The 16,984-nt window shown below is 51.0% G+C and overlaps 2 protein-coding genes across 5 annotated transcripts in view; one reads left to right on the top strand and one right to left on the bottom strand.

Annotated features, from left to right (window-relative positions):
• The window catches only part of CSGALNACT1 (chondroitin sulfate N-acetylgalactosaminyltransferase 1), a 332,678-nt gene extending 329,960 nt beyond the window's left edge, over nt 1–2,718 (top strand). For all 3 annotated transcript variants that reach the window (XM_018042046.1, XM_018042047.1, XM_018042045.1), the window contains one exon: nt 1,094–2,718. In XM_018042046.1, the coding sequence (XP_017897535.1) occupies nt 1,094–1,383 (290 nt within the window). In that variant the 3' untranslated portion in view covers nt 1,384–2,718. The remainder of the gene's footprint in view (nt 1–1,093) is intronic.
• Nucleotides 12,359–16,984, bottom strand: part of SH2D4A (SH2 domain containing 4A) — a 55,212-nt gene continuing 50,586 nt past the window's right edge. For both annotated transcript variants that reach the window (XM_018042054.1, XM_018042053.1), the window contains 2 exons: nt 14,463–14,683; nt 12,359–13,597 (listed from right to left, as the gene is read on the bottom strand). In XM_018042054.1, the coding sequence (XP_017897543.1) occupies nt 13,505–13,597; nt 14,463–14,683 (314 nt within the window). In that variant the 3' untranslated portion in view covers nt 12,359–13,504. The remainder of the gene's footprint in view (nt 13,598–14,462; nt 14,684–16,984) is intronic.

Here is a 16,984-nt window from a genome sequence, read left to right as displayed (position 1 = left end):
GTCACCACGGGTGTTCTTCAGTTTCTCTATAAATGGCCTAAATTATTGTGTGTAAATCTAATTTTCAAAAATGACTTATTTTAAAACTTTTCTGAAGGAAATTTCCACTTTGAGAAACTCTTGTTTCCTTGCTCTGTATGCAAGGAAAAGTGATTCTGCGATGATGTATGTTTATCGAATTTGAACCTGAGAGGCACAGTGGCCGCTGGTGTGACAACCAAGACTTGAATTCGGGCCCCGACCCAGAATCCTGCGCGTTTCCTCAACTGCCCAGCAGCCCTGCTCCCAGGCAGGGGTGTGTCGAGGCGCCCCCTCCCCAGTTCTGGCTCCATCAGAGCAGCGTGGCCTGGGGGCTTCAGGGAATCCGGCTAAATGACAAAGCCACTGAGCGTTGATTGACTGTTTCTTATCCGAGGCCAAGAACTCTCAAGAAGCAAGGAACAGTGGCAAGCAAGTGGCCACTGCTTCCTGGTTCTGTCTGGGACGTGGTGGCTTTGAGTTAATAGGGCGATGTCACCATTCGGAAAGGTGTGAAGGGGCCACTGCGATGTGAAGTAAGATGTCCAAAGTAAAACTTCAGAACTGTGAGGCCAGCCCTTTTCAAGTTACTTCTTTCACTGGCTTGTGGGGGCCACTCACAGCTTTGGGGACTCCAGTCCGCAGAAGCCAGGGCGCTTCTGTAGGACATGAATTTTTCACACCTCCGGGCCCTCCCTGGTCTCTCCTCTGCAGGGGCAGGAGGGGGCCACGTTCGAACACAGAGTCCCACGAATTTCCGTTCAGAGGTTGGGTTGGGACGTGGGGGGCGCTGCGGGCATCGCTGACCCCCGCGTTGCTATGACGACAGCCCAGCTGCGGCTGCCCAGGCTTCCAGGATTCGGCGAGGCAGGGTGCGGTCTCGCTGTCTCCAGGAGCTCGTGCTGGGCCAGGGGGGTTCCTGAGCTCTCTTGACTCGGGCAGACGCGCACCACCCGGACTCCGGGGGTCGGGGCGGGGAGACCTCCCCAAGCTGCTTCTGCTGAGGGCGCTGGTGCGGGGCGGGACCGAGCCGGGGTCTCCCGGCGCGCGTTCAGCCGGGTCTTCTGCCCCGCAGGTGGCTTCGACCTGGACATCAGAGGCTGGGGCGGCGAGGACGTGCACCTCTACCGCAAGTACCTGCACAGCAATCTGGTGGTGGTGCGCGCGCCCGCGCGGGGCCTCTTCCACCTGTGGCACGAGAAGCGCTGCGAGGACGAGCTGGCGCCCGAGCAGTACCGGATGTGCATCCAGTCCAAGGCCATGAACGAGGCGTCGCACGGGCAGCTGGGGATGCTGGTGTTCAGGCACGAGATCGAGGCCCACCTCCGCAGACAGAGACGCAAGACGGGCAGCAGGAAGTCATGAGCGCCCCCTGCAGGGGACCAGGGGTGCGGAGACGCTTTATTATTTTTATTTTTTTCCTTTTTGCAGTTGCAGCAAGGAAAAATATTGCCCCAAAAGGGCAAGGAAAGCATTCGACGGGTTAGTAAAACGGACCAGGGGGCGTTGCTCTCTGCCTGTGTAGCTTATGCAACAGGCATGAAACGCCCCCCACACTTGGCCTGCAGAAGCAGCCCAGACGCACCAAACCGCGGCAACCAACAGAGACGACCTCTTTGTGAGACTGATGGCGTGGAGGTTGTGATTGTGTTTACAGCAAAGCCAGTGCTGTTGTTCTGCGCTTATTGAAATATTCATGAAGGAAGGGAAGCTTTGTAAAAAGTTCATTAGGATGGAAGGCCAGCATCCTGCCTCCAGGTCTGAGGGGTGATCAGCACTTCTCTGGGGTCTGGGAGACGGTGTGAAATTCAGAGAAACACTCATGGTGATCTTCCTGGATATAGTAAGCAAAACCAAATGGACTAAAAGTGAGAAAACAAAGAAACTCGTAGCTATTGTATCGTCTCCCCCAACGTTAACCAGAAGTAATCTGCTCATCTTTTTGGCTGTAGTTTTAACCATCTCTGTTGATTTTATTTAAAAATGCACTTTTTTTTTTTTGGCTTATGAGTTATATTCTGCTTATTTAATTACCCATTTGCAAGCCTTATGAAGAGAGCACAAGTTAGCTACATTTTGGTATTTTCTAAGAAGATACTTTTCGCTGCCTTGCTTCAGTTCAGAGCATCAGATTGTGACCCACAGCCGAGGATGTGGCAGACGCTGACCCTGTGGGCACTGGCCAGCAGACGGTCATCGGGGACTGCGTGGCTTGGGGCTGCTGACTACACAGGCACACGGATACTTTATCTGAAGAGTATTTCCGAAATGGAGCAACTGAACACGGAGGGAATGGAAAATGTACTTTTTACCTTAACAGAGAAGGAAACTCATTCAGACTGGTGATACAAGTCAGAAAACACGTTTTCTCCTCAGGGGAACTGGGGACCACTTTCTTACCTGTTGAAATAAACCAAAGCAGGCTATATGAACCAAACACTCTCTTTTCTAAGCAGGGTGCTCTTCCTGGCTTCTGGCTTCCACGAGAAGAAACACAAGGAAACGTCTTTAGTGAAAGGTCACTCCACCTGCCAGCGTCCAGTGGGACAGACGATTGTGAGGTGGGCTTCTCCAACCCAGCCAAGCGGCAGTGACTTATTTTTTAAATTACGCTGTTCTACTCAGTCACCAAGATGCTTCTGAAAATCTCATTTTATTACATTTTACAACTATTAAAAAAATAAACGCAGTTAACATTTAGTGGTTTCTGTGTTTATGTGAAAGTTATTTACTTATTAGCCAGCACCAGATAAGAGCTAATTCTCTCTCAAGTGCCTTGCCTTCTGTTTGCCCACAATCAACTCATTGCTTAAAAGCTCCAAGAACAGTCAAGCTGTTGGTGGGTAAAAAAAAAAAAAATGCATTGTACTGATTTGTACTGGTAGTTCATAAAATCCAGTTAAAACCCAGGACATGAATGGAAGGTGGCATTGGACAGCTAATAAAATGTGATTTGTGGGTACGATTTCTTCTTGAAGTCGGAACACCAGGTCTTTAGTTTCTGGAGATGGGTTTCCTGAGTGTCGACCAGCTCCCCTTGGCTCTGCAGCGTTTCGGGGGAGGTCATTCCTTGACGGGGGATGCCCTGTGTACCCAGCGTCTCTGACCTCTCCTCCCACGATGACTGGAGCGCCTCTCACCCCGGGGACCCCTAAACATTCTCATGTCACCTCCAGGTGACCCCTTGGGGGCACTGATCTAGCAGGAGCGGAGAACCTTGGTGGACAGCCTGGCAGCTAATACAATCTGCTTGTTCTTTTTCATTTTTTCTTCTGTTTAGTGTTGGCTCTGCCGGGTCTTGGCCGCTGCTCGGGCTTCTCTAGCTGTGGTCTGCAGGGTCTCCCTCTAGCTGCAATGCACGGCTTCTCCTCGGGCTGGCGTCTCGTCGCAGAGCACGGGCTCCCGGGTGCTTGGGCTCCAGTAGTTGCAACTCCTGGGCTCTGGAGCGCAGGCGCAGTCGCTGCGGCTCTTGGGCTTAGTTGCCCCGTGGCACGTGGGCTCTGCCCAGATCAGGAGATGTGTCTCCTGCATTGGCAGGCAGATTCTTTACTGCTGAGCCACCTGGAAGCCCTGCTCATCATTTTTTATTAGAAGTTGAGGAGTGGTTTCCGAGGGCCCTCTTATTTCCACACACACAGTGCTCCTGGAGGAGACTCAGGCCCGGGTCTGTCTCCCCAGTGGGTCTCGGGCTTGGTGGGGCTGACCCTGCCCCGCCAGCCTGTCTTCCTCCAGGTCCAGAGGCTGCTCTTCAGGCTGGCAGCGGGAGCGTGTGTGTCTGCCAGTGACCTGGAGTATCCCCCAGCGGGGCCTCCAGGCCAAAGTCCATGGGTGACCAGCCATTTGGGCAGATGTGAATGGCACCACACACGTGCCTGAGGCAGACGTTGAGAATTGGATTTTGAAAGACACTGAGCGTGTTAGTTGCTCAGTTGTGTCGAGCTCTTTGCAACCCCATGGACTGTAGCCTGCCAGGCTCCTCTGTCCATAAAATTCTCCATGGGTCTCCACATTGCTGGCAGATTCTTCACCATCTGAGCCACCAGGCAAGCCTTAAGAGAAGAGATGGCAAAATCAAACTCTCTCTCTCTCCCTCTTTTTAAAGCTTCCCTTGTGGCTCAGCTGGTAAAGAATCCGCCTGCAATGCGGGAGACCTGGGTTTGATGCCTGGGTCGGGAAGATCCCCTGGAGAAGGGAAAGGCTCCCCACTCCAGTATTCTGGCCTGGAGAATTCCATGGACTCTGTAGTCCATGGGGTCACAAAGAGTCGGACATGGCTGAGCGACTCTCATTTTCTTTTTAAAGCTTATTAAGTAAAGGATTTTATCAAGAGGCGAGAAGCCTCGTTAAGCACATGCAGGAGGGGTCTGTCTTAGCTGGGGCTGTAACACACACCACAGGCAGGGTGGCTTCGTCACCCAACGTTGATGTCCCAAGGTTCTGGAGGCTGAAAAGTCCACGGTCAAAGCACCGGCAGACCAGGTGTCCGGTGAGGACTTTTCATGTGTCTTCATGTGTTCAAGGGCAGACAGAGGGCTGGCTTCCCTTCCTGTTCTTAAAAGGACACTAATCCCGTTGGGAGGCTCCACCTTCATGACCTAGCACCTCCCGAAGGCTCCACCTCCAAATACCATCTCATCAGGGCTTCAACCTGGGAATCTTGTGGGCACATTCAGTCGTAGCAGGACCTTCCTCAGCTCCCTGGCCAAGACACTTATTTATAAAAGCAGGGTTGCTGATGCCCCCACTGGAGCACGATGGTCAGGAAGTCAGCACTCAGCCTTAGACAGCAGAGGCTGGCAGTGATGACCAGTGGCTTCTAAGGAGGAGGAATGGTGCTAGGGAAGTGCTGAGGCTTGGGCTCGTCTGGGGTCCCTTCCAACGCTGCCTCCTTGCCCCCTCCCCCTGTCCTGACCCTGTAAATTTCTCAGGAACTGACCTTGGTCCCCTTGCTGGAGCAGGGTCCCTGGTAAAACCTGGGGTCCCGTGCATCAGCCATGTGTGAACCATCCTCGTGAGAACCATCACTAACACACCCCCTCCCTCTTCTCCTCGTAAGCTAAAGACACGTTGGCAGCCAGGGACAGTCCTCTGCTAGTCTTCACGGGAGCTGCTTGTGTGCAAGCTGCCTGGGTAGGATGCGTCATACTTGCTGTTTCAGTTCAGCATGGCAATTAGTATCCAGGCTTTCCCAGCCACGCAACCTGGATTCAAATTCAGGCCTTTCACTTCCAGCCCGTATGATCTTAAAGCTGACAGTCTCCACCCCAGTTTCCTCATTCAGGGTCGTGGATGAAATCACATTTATATCACAGGACTGCCTGGGGAATTAGGACACGTCATGAAATGGCACGCCACTCCAGTGTTCTTGCCTGGAGAATCCCATGGACCGAGGAGCCTGACGGGCTACAGTCCTTGAGGTTGAAAAGTGTGGGACACGACTGAGCCACTTTCACACTCGCACACGTAGCAGGCTTTCATGTCCGATACCAGCTCCACATTCCAGCTGTGTCTGCTGTTCTTCCCAGCGCACCCCACCCTCTTGGGTGTAAGCAGACAGTGGGTCTCACAGGGGACGTCGTGAGACCATCACACGTGCAGTGTCCTTTGTCATTCTGAAAACCATTTCAGTCTATCCGAAGATGGGTTACTAGGAGTGTAAAATACAACGAACAGTTTCTTCCTAAAATTCTGTGCTCAGTAATTTGGAATTGGTGACCCCCTCGGCAGAGGCATAGAGGTTTTCGAAGCATAGCTGGGCACCTGTCTAAAGGACAACTGTCTAAAGCAGCTCGTTTCATTACTTCCGTTTTCCAGGTACAGAAAACCGAGGCTCAGAATTGGCCGAGAGCTAACTCGGAGGCCCTGCCAGAGAGTGGCCTCATGTTTCCTCCCAGGACCAGCTCCTGGCCTCCAGCCCCACCTGAGGATTCCCCTGGCAGTGGATGGAGACTGGTCTCTGGTGGCCCAGGGACACTGAGCAGGTGGCCACTGCCCCCTCCAGCTCTGGGCCATCACTGGATGGGTTGGAGGCCTCGGAAACTGGTTGTCCAGTAGGCCCCCAAGGTGTTAAAGCTGGCCTTGAGTTGGAGGGGAGGGGAGGGGAGGAGGGAATTCCTGCTTTTTGGAAAAGATTTGACATTGTTTCTGAGGATGGCTGATTAGAGAGAGTGCCCTTGCGTGCTAAGTTGCTTCAGTCGTGTCCGATTCTCTGTGACCCCATGGACTGTAGCCAGCCAGGCTCCTGTGTCCCTGGGATTCTCCAGGCAAGAATACCGGGGTGGGTTGCCATCTCCTCCTCCAGGGGATCTTCCTGATGCAGGGATCGAACCCAGGTCTGTCTCTGCATTGGCAGGCGGAGTCTTTACCACTAGCGCCACCTGGGAAGCCCTTGGGCGGTTCTTAAAAGAGTGGGTGTGTTTTACACCCAACACTCATTAAATAGCTGGCAGGATGCGTCATATGTGTGGTCCTTATTTTGATTAGCTTTATACTTGAATGCAAAGCTGTTTCTCCTGGCAGGACTTGGTGCTTTGCTGTTGCTGCCAAAAGCTCAGGCCTGTGCCAGTTGGTTGGGGGGTTTGGGCAGTGGTTTTTTCAACACAGAAAATTTTCTCTCAGTCAGCTGAGGTGCCTTCAAACATCTCGGCATTCCTGATCCTCTGCACACGCCCTCTGGAGTAGTCAGCCCTGTGCCCCAGCTTTGTCTGCCTTGCCACTCTTCCGAGGGGAGGGGCTGGGGAGATGACATGATGCTGTGATGCCTCGGGCTGTCTCAGCCTCTGTCATCACCCAGAGGTTCAGAGAGGGCTGGGCCACCTTCATGACCTCTGCCTAAGACGCGCCGGGTGCCTTTTTAGCTGGAGGTTGGCTGTGCAGGTGTCCTGCAGGCGCTGCACGCAGGCAGAACCTGAGTGGGGGCGAGGACGCTGGATGAACTGGGCTCACTCCTCACCTACCTGAGGGTCAGACACATTGGCTTGAAGCCAGCCGAGTACAGTGCAGCCAGCACCTCCCTGCCTCCGTCATGAATCCCACAGCCTCTAACCTCGCGACTGACCCCCTGCCTAAACCACCTCCAGCTCCAGGGTCTACGGATCTTCGACAGCTGACCTCACCTCTCCGGCTGGGATGGCTAACCTCATTTGAAAAGAATGAAAAGAATAAATGGAAATTAAAGGCAAACCCCACTAAACCTGTTTCTTGATAAATTTACGAGGGTTGAAATCATATCATGCATCTTTTCTGATGACAAAAGTATGAAGCTAGAACTCAATTAAATGAAGAGAACTGAAAAATCACAAATAGGTGGTGATTAAGCAGTATGCTACTGAACAACTGCTGGGCCAAAGAAGAAATCAAGAGAGATTTAAAAAATACTTTGAGACAAAAGCAGAGGTGTAATATACTAAAATTTATGGGATGCCGTAAAGGCAGTTCAAAGAAAGAAGTTCATAGTGATAAATGCCCACCTCAAGAAACAAGAAAAGCCTCAAAATAGCAACCACACTTTACACCTCAAGGAACTAGAAAAAGAAGGATGAAGTTGAAGGTTAGTAGAAGGAAGGAAATAACAAAGATCAGAATGGAAATACATGAAATAGAGACCAAAAGGAAAAAAAAAGTCAATAGAAAAGGTCAGTCACATTAAGAGCTGGCTTATGGGAAATCAACAAAGCAGACAAACCAGTAGCTAGCCTCTCCAGGAAGAAGCGAGGACTCAGATAAAATCAGAAATGAAAGAGGAGAAATTACAACTGATAGGTTAAAATGCAGAGGGTCACAGGAGACTACTGCGAGTAATTATGCGCCAACAAACTGGGCAATCTAGAAGAAATAGAAACATTCCTAGAAACATATAACCTACCGATTCATAATGAAGCAGAACATTCGAACAGGATGCTTAACAAAGAGATGAGTCAGTAATCAAAACCTCCCAACAAACAAAAATCCAGGGCCAAATGGATTCACTGGTGAATTCTACCAAATATCCAAAGGAGAATTAATACCAATCCTTTTTGAATTTTGAAAAAGCAGAAGAAGGGGGGAGCTCTTCCGAACATGTTTTGCAAGGTAAGCATCACCCTGATACCAACACGAGACAAAAGTGCCACAGAAAAGAAGTTACAGGTCAATATGGTTTCCCCAGTGATAAAGAGTCTGCCTGCAAAGCAGCAGGTGCGTTCAATCCCTGGGTCGGGAAGACGCCCTGGAGGAGGGCATGGCAACCCACTCCGGTATTCTTGCCCGGAGAATCCCATGGACAGAGGAGTCTGGTGGGCTACAGTCTATAGAGTCACAAAGAGTCAGACACGACTGAAGCAACTTAACACACACACACACACAGAGGCCAGTGTGCCTGATGAACGTTAGATGCAAAAATCCTCAACAAAATATTAGTAAATCAAATTCAACAGTCCATTAAAAAGATGGTACACTGTGACCAAATGGAACTTATTCCAGGGATGCAAGGATGCTTCAGTATCTGCAAATCATTCAAAGTGATACACCATATTAACAAAATATAGTCAACTCAATAGCTGTTAAAAAAAAAAAAGCATCTGACAAAATTCAATATCCCATTTATGATAAAAACTATTGGCAAAGTGGATATAGAGGGACTATACCTCAATATAATAAAGGCCATATATAATAAGCCCACAGCTAATATCATACTCAATGATGAAAAGCTGAAAGCATTTCCTCTGAGATCAGGAAAGAGACAATGATGCCTACTTTTGCCACTTGTATACAGCACAGTATTGGAAGTCTTAATAAGGCAAAGAAAAGAAAGAAAAGGAACCCAAATTGGAAAGGAAAAAGCAAAACTGCCATTTTCAGATGACATAGCACTATATATAAACCCTAGATATTCCACCAAAATAACTGTTAGAATAAATGAAGTTAGTAAAGTCACAGGGTGCAAAGTCAACACACAGAAGTCAGTTGAAGAAACTATCAGAGAAATTAAGAAAACAATCCTATCTACAATTGTATCAAAAAGAGTAAAACACCTAGGCATAAATTTAACCAAGGACGTGAAACAACTGTATATTGGAAACTATAAGACATTAATGAAAGACATTGAAGAAGACATAAATAAATGTAAATACAGTCTGTGTCCATGCATTGAAGAATTAATGTTGCTAACATGTCCATATTACCCAAGGCAATCTACAGAGTCAGTGCAATCCCTATCAAAATTCCAATGGTATTTTTCAAAAGATGGAACCAACAATCCAAACAAAAAAACAAACAAACACCAAATAGCTAAAGCAATCTTGAAACCGAGGAACAAAGCTGGAGGCATACACTGCCTGATTTCAAACTATATTACAGCTGAATCCGCTTGTCAAGGGCCAGCTCTGGGGTAAAGGCTAGGTGATTGCTCACTTGGGGGATGTCAAAATTGAGGCAGCAGAGCATTCCCTTTCAAACCCAAACTAATCAAGCCATTTCTCTGCAAGTCAACTGGCTGGTACATTCTGTGATTCCTCATCAGATCCTTCTCCTTAAGATTCCCTTTCCGCCTCAATTCATCCCAGAAACTAGCAAATGGGCCATTAGGGTACACAGCCCGCTGACTGAGCTGAGCTGATAAAAGGGGAGATGGATTCTGGATGCAGGACCCACCGGATGACTGCCATTTGTGGAGGACTTCACACATTATACATGGTCCACGCACTTTACACATTTCTTTTCTGAGCCTCAGAACCCCCAGTGTGACTTTAGAAACTCCTGTTTCAGACATGAAGCTGAAGATTCCACACTGCTGGTTAAAGTAGTAGCCAGGATCCAAACCCAGACCTGCTGGGCTTTCTGCTGTATCAGGCTGCCTCGTTACCATGTAATGTGTTTTCACCACCCGCAAACAAGAGGGCAGCTTTACCATTGAGGCCTCCTGGTGGCTCTCAGTCTGGGGCAGCAGCAGGGCGTCTAAAGCTCCCTGAGCGGGGGCGAGGAGGCAGAGCCAGTGGGGTGGAAACGGAAGTACTGACATCCATGCTAAAGGCCGCCCACGAGCAGGATTCACACTGCAGAGCGTGCATTCTGTGAGTGGAAGGGAAAGAGTGGGCAGTTCTCCTAAAATGCAAGGAAGGGGCCAGAGAGGGGCAAACAGGAGGAGGAGATTATAACCGTGGAAGCAAGGGATGGACGTCTAAAGCAGGATGCACTGCTCCTCCTCAGGTTGGGGACACAACTCAAACGGAAGTGTTTAAAGATACACTTGTAGAAAACTTAGACTCCTGGCATGCTGCGGTCCACGGGGTCGCAAAGAATTGGACATGACTGAGTGACTGGACTGGACTGAACTAGGTTCTGAAACAAAAGCCTTGTGCAGTGCAGTCTGGAAGGAAAACATTTACCACGTTCTTGACAAAATGAAAGCAAAGAGGCCCCTTGGAGATGCCTCTGAGCACCCCTGTACATCACTGCGTGTCCTCTCTGTGCGCCAGGTGCAGGAGCCCTGGGTGCGTGTGCGTGAGGCTGTAACCTGTGTTAGGATGCGTGTGCATGAAGGAAGCTGTCTCTGCAGAGGCCGCAATTGCAAAAAAATAGACAAAAATTATTTTTAATCTAAAAACAGACCTGATGCCGCAGCAGCCACAGGATGGTTAATTCCAACGCGTTAGCTCGGAAGGGCAGTTGGGGGTACACATGCTCCTGAGTGACCTGCCCGGGCCCTGGTTTCACTTTGTCTCCCTTCTCTGGATTCTTCTGTCCCTGTGTTTTCCTCTTCCTGGTGAGGTTTGTGCCTACTGACACTTACTTCATGTCACTTGGCCTCCTGGCAACGCTGATGGGCATAGACTCTGGTGCATCCTCCTCGGCCTGCTGGCAGTTTGCTGAGGGGCCGGGGCTGGCAGGGGGAGGGGCAGGGAGAGCGGCAGCGGAGGGTCTGGGGTGGCAGGAGACCCAGGATCTCCTGGAGGAGGGCTGAGTGACGCGTCAGGGAGCGGTATTTGGCACGGTCCCTCCGAGATGGGTGGTTGCAGGTACTGGGGAGGCTCCCAGACCAGGAAGCCTTGGCAGGCAGGTGTGGGCGCTGGCTGGACCGAGGCCGCAGGAGGGCGAGACCAGGCCGGCGTGGACATCCTGGCCTTCAGCCACAACCAGGCTCAGACACTGGGAGACGGAGTCTAACTGCAGAGCTGGGATGAGAATTCAGGCTTCTCCAACCCCACCGAGTTGTAAACAGTGGCTGAATTATGTAAAATGTTCCCACTTAGAATATCAAGTGTTACTCTTGGCCATCGGATCATCAAACACAGGACGGTTTCTTGTTCTGAGTATCAGTAACCAACAGGGTAAGATTGTGAACTCAAATCTGCTCCCCTGCTGACAGCAGGTTCACTCACTCAATCATCCTCTATTTTCCAAGTCTTCCTCCAGCGGGATGGTGGGGTGAGAAGAGGGTGGGGTACATGTATGTGTGTGTAATGGGATGTCACTCAGTGTAGTGGTGTCTGGATATGACTTCCTTACTTCCTCCAAAATAATTGTCAGCAGAGGGTGATGCCAGCATCTTATCTGTCTTCATAATTACTAGTGACTATAGGATATTTTTCTATCCATTTCAGAACTCCGAGATTTCAGAGCTGGGTAAAATAAATAATGACCTGGTTATCCCAACCTTGTTTTGTTAGAAGTGAAGAACTGAGGTTCAGTGAGGTAGAGGGACCTGTCCAAGGTCGTACAGCTAATGGTGGGAAGAGATGGGAACAGGAGTTTCTGACCGCCAGTCTTTGTGTGTCTCTGCAGTTCTGTGATGTCACGACTGCCAAACTACTATTAGACGTGAAAGCCGAGAGACACGATCTCTTAGACAACTGCGACACGATCTCTCAGGCAACAGAAACCACCTGGGACATTTTAAGCAACACTTAACAATAATCTGTTTAAAAACTTTCTCATTAAAGCACACACACACCCATGCATACTCACACACATGCATGGACCCCACCCCCTTCTCTGACTAGACTATACACAGTCAGGGCGTGTTTTGCACAACCAGCACCCTCAGACAGACCGCTGCAGAACAGCTGCCCCAGGAGTCAGGCCCGGAGCACCAGTCAGGGCCCCCTCGCCCAGGACGACCTCGCTGGGGCTCCTCCAGGAGCTGCTGGAGGCTGGGGTGGGCTCAGTGGGGCAGGAGACGCCTGGCCCAGTGCATCTGCCAGAATTGCCAGGGGCGGTTATCTCCCGCTCTCCCTTCGTTAGGAGGCGGGCAGGCTGAACAGTGACCACGGGTACACAGTGCATGTCAGCGTCCGGGACGACGTAAATGTCTATATTCGTTTCCTGGGGCTCTCCCGTAATAAATTACCATAAACTCAGCGGCTTATGAAAAAGGACATTTATTGCATAGTAGTCCTGGGGGCTAGCAGTCTGAAGCTGAGGTGTCCCCAGGGCCCTGGGGAGGGGGGCTCTAGCCGCCCTGCGGGCCCGTCCCCGGGTTTGCAGCTCCTCACTCGCGACTCTGCCTCGTGTGCCTCTGCTTCCAGAGCCCCCTCTCCTTGTCAGAACGCCAGCTGTCGGCCTTGGGCCCACCCTCATCTGGTCTGACCTCAGCCCCAGAGACCCTGTTTTCAAATAAGGTCAGGTTCAGGTGCGGGCGGACACAGTGTCCAGGGCGCTCCCCCAAATGCCCTGCTCCGTCTGCCAACACCAGTCACTTGTGGGGCTTCCCCCTTCCTTCTCTGCGGTCCTGGCTAGAGCCCTGCCTGCTCCCCGAGAGCCGGGAAACCACCTCACTCACGGTCCCTCGCCTCCTGCCCTCGCCCAGGGTATTTCTGTGCACGTGAAGCCCCTCTTCCGACACCCTCAAACTCCTCACTCAGATCGTTCTCCCTGTGTGTCCCGCACCCTGGCTGCCACACGCCCAGTGAGTGAGGTGGGTGGGGGCGGTCGGCTCAGCCCCCAATGTCACCTGAACCTCACCTACACAGGAGCCTGAGACCTTCCCGTGAGGCCGCGGGAGAGTCTGGTTTTGAGGTGTCCCTTTATTCCGACCAGCTTCCCAGGTGGCGCTAGTGGTAAAGAACACGATTGCTGATGCCGAAGATGTAAGATGTGGGTTTGATCCCTGGGTCAGGAAGATCCCCTGGAGGAGGGCATGGCAACCCACTCCAGTAGTCTCACCTGGAGAATCCCCATGGACAGAGGAGCCTGGCGGGCTACAGTCCATGGGGTCGCAAAGAATCGGACATGACCGAAGCGATTTCGCTCGCGCTTGATTCCTACCAGGTACCAGTTTCTTGGTTTGTTTCACACGTCATTAGTGTTGTGGCCTTCGTGTTAGGAGCTGCGGAATTGCGGGCTCATCCCCCTTTGTTGCTGGAGGAGGTGATTCCCTCTTGGCGTGAAACTCTAGCATGCGTGCAGAGATCTTCATGGAACCTCAAGGGTCCTTTCACTTGCTCGGGGTCAGCTTGCCGTGGCTTCTCACGTGTGTCCACAGCCGTGGGGTCTGCTGGCTGCAGGGCTGTCACTCAAACAGCTCCAGGTAGTCGGGCGGCTCTTGCTGCTGACCGCAGGGGTACAGAAGGAGCTCCTTCCCCAGGGAGGTGATGGGCTCCTCCTGTGAGGAAGACAGTACAGGTCAGGCTGCAGCCCCCCAAGAGCGGCAGAGGCCTCAGCCCAGGCTCCCACGTCTTATTTTACAGGACACTTTCATAAGAAGCCCTTCCTGCCTTGCTGGAGCACACAGCTTCTGGTCTCCCCTCGCTTTACACTAAGCTTTCTTGGCTTAGGCAACCCCGAAAGAGAGATTTCTTGTCCACAAGCTGCCCTGTGGTCTCCCTCCTTCCCGGGCTTGTGCTCTCACTTAAGGGTGTTCTCATATGGAAAAGAATGTATTTTTAAGAAGAATGTGTGTGTACATATATAACGGAATTACTCTGCTGTACAGCAGTAATTAGCACAACACTGTAAATCAACTATACGTTAAAAAAAAAGCGTTCTCAGATGTGATTGGAGTGCACAGATTTTGCATCATCTCGTGCATTCTCTGCCCCAGTGGGTTCTCCCTGATGAGGAGGGACCAGGTTCAGTGATAAAGGAGGTGCAATTAACAATCCTTGTTATCGGGAAGGTTACCCACATGGCTCAGCGGTTAAAAGAATTCACCTGCTAATGCAGGAGGTGGAGGAGATGTGGGTTCGCTCCCTGGGTCGGGAAGATCCCCTGGAAGAAGAAATGTCAACCCACTCCAGTATTCTTGCCCGGAGAATCCCACGGACAGAGGAGCCCGGCAGGCTACAGTCCGTGGTGTCACAGAGAGTCGGACACGATTGAGCACGAGCACTATTATCAGGAGGAGTTACAGAAGCGGGGGGCTGATCTCCCCTGCTCGTCTCAGCTGTCTTCCATGGAACCGCCTTTCACTGTCAGAGCAGCTGCAGGACACCCGTCACCGAGCGAGCGGTGCGCGCACGGGGCTGTACCTTGTGGTACTCCACCAGCTCGGCCAGGCTGGCGTGCTGCAGCTGGTCCACGCCCAGGAAGCTGTACGAGTCCAAGGAGGCATCTATGAGGAAGTGCTTGCAGCCGTCCTCAGACTGGTAGGACAGGGCGTAGCCCTTGACCTTCTCGTTGACCCGGATCAGAAAGCTGCCCGGCACGCAGGTGCTCAGAAGCTCGTTCGCTCTGTTTACGGTGAGGATTCCTGCGGGAAAGAAGGGCAGGGGTTTCAGCCACATCATTTCCAGAGCTCCCCTCTGCTAAACACAGCTGTGTGGATAAAGCCAGTAAGAACCTGAGCAGCCCTAAGTCCACACTGGGTTTCCTTGGAGCAGTACTGTGGTTCGTCATCTGGTATTTGGTACCTGGGATGGGGTTGCTGCTAAGTTACTTCAGTCATGTCTGACTCTGTGCGAGCCCATAGACGGCAGCCCACCAGGCTCCCCCGTCCCTGGGATTCTCCAGGCAAGAACTCTGGAGTGGGTTGCCATTTCCTTCTCCAGTGCATGAAAGTGAAAAGTGAAAGTGAAGTCGCTCAGTCGTGTCCGACCCTCAGTGACCCCATGGACTGCAGCCTTCCAGGCTCCTCCATCCATGGGATTGTCCAAGCAAGAGTACTGGAGTGGGGTGCCATTGCCTTCTCTGGGATGGGGTAGGTTCCATAAGCAAATGTGTAGTACAAATGGAGGGCTTCCCAGGGTGGTGCTAGAGGTAAAGAACCCGCCTGCCAATGCAGGAAGCGTGAGAGACCTGGGTTTGATCCCTGGGTGGGGAAGATTCCCTGGAGGAGGGCATGGCAACCCGCTTCAATATTCTTGCCTGGAGATTCCCCATGGACAGAGGAGCCTGGTCACAAAGAGTTGGGCCCCGCTGAAGCGACTTGCCACGTATGCAGTACGAATGGAACGCTCGCCCCTCAGAACACGTTTCCACCCAGTGACAAGCACGGGCGTCATGTGGCTTCTGAGGGGTAGGACCGTTGACAGTCATCCTGGGAGGGTGAGCTCTCCCAAGTTGACTGATGGGGACCTTGGGGCCTGGGAATGATCCTACAAGATCTGGGGTGGGAGTTCTCACTGGAGCGATGTCTGGAAATGTCTCAGACACTGGGGCTGGGGGGTGGGGGTGGCTCTAGTCTTCTCCAGTGCATGGAGGCAGGGATGCTGCCAAACCTCCCACTGCTCACAGAACAGCCTCACTACAGACAGTGATCCAGTGCCAAAGGCTGACAGTGCCGAAGGCAGGCACCCTGGTCAGGGGTCAGTGAGTTAGTGACAGTGTCCTTTGCTGTGACTACTCCTAGATGAGGCTTCATTTAAAGGAGTGACGCAAGAGATGCAGGCACGTGCACACACGCATGTATATGTGCTGTACTTAGTTGCTCAGTCGTGTCCGACTCTTCGTGACCCCATGGACTGCAGCCCACCAGGCTCCTCCACCCATGGGATTTTCCAGGCAAGAGTACTGGAGTGGGGTGCCATTGCCTTCTCCGACCCACCTATCTAGGAACCCTGAAAAGCTAAACCGAGGGCAAATCAATGCAAATTAAAATAAGGTGGTCCCCCTGGTAAGCTTAAGCTGGTGGGAGTATAACTTTGTTTAATCACTTTGGAGGCCATCTGGCAACACTTAAAGAGGTTCATATCCTACCTCCCAGCAATTTCACTTCTAAATACACACCCTGAAGAAATGATCACAAATGTGTTCAAGGAGGCATGTTCGGGGTGAATACCAACCACATCATTTTCCGTAACAGCAAAAAAATTGTGCCAAATGTAGGCGAAGAGATGAATGAGTGATGACACACGTGTGTATGTGTGTAATAAAACATATATCATCAAACACAAAAGATTACGTGTTTTATACGTGTATTATAAATATATGAATAACATATATCATAAAACACTGCACTACAAGTACCAGGAATGATTAGCCTACCTTTATAAACAAGGGAAAACCCACTTAACATAATATTGAGAGAAAAGGCATGTTTCAGAAGAATGCCTACAACATGATACCATAGGTTAAATGTTAAACACATTGTTCTGTTTTGTAGAAACATATGCATACCTGTGTTTTATATTTTTAAAATATACTTTCCTGAAGTACCCACACATATATACATGTAATAAAATGTAAATATGGATGGAAAAGACAGCTTCAGAAGAGTGGTTCATCCCTTGGGAAGAGGAAACAGCATCAAAATGGAGGAAAAAAGGAGCCTTAATTCTGTTTTTCAGGGTTTATTTTCTAGTAAAAATAGATACAAAGTGAACATGGCTTTTAACACTCCCTGTATCTGCAGAGCAGCTATAATACTTGTTACATCACTGGCACTGGATTTATTTTCCCGGCACTGTCATAATTAGAAAAACCATGTTCAAAGGAGGAGAGAAAAACCCTCCCTGGTGTGGGCAGGCCCTGTCTCATCAGTCGACGGCCTTCAGAGCCTGATCTTCCCTGAGCAAGAAGGAAGCTGCGGGCAGCGGGTGGTCTCTGGACCTGC

Source organism: Capra hircus, chromosome 27, assembly GCF_001704415.2.
Source record: "Capra hircus breed San Clemente chromosome 27, ASM170441v1, whole genome shotgun sequence".
NCBI lineage: Eukaryota > Metazoa > Chordata > Mammalia > Artiodactyla > Bovidae > Capra > Capra hircus.
Note: the sequence above shows the minus strand (reverse complement) of the source record. Positions and strands in the feature narration are given on the sequence as shown.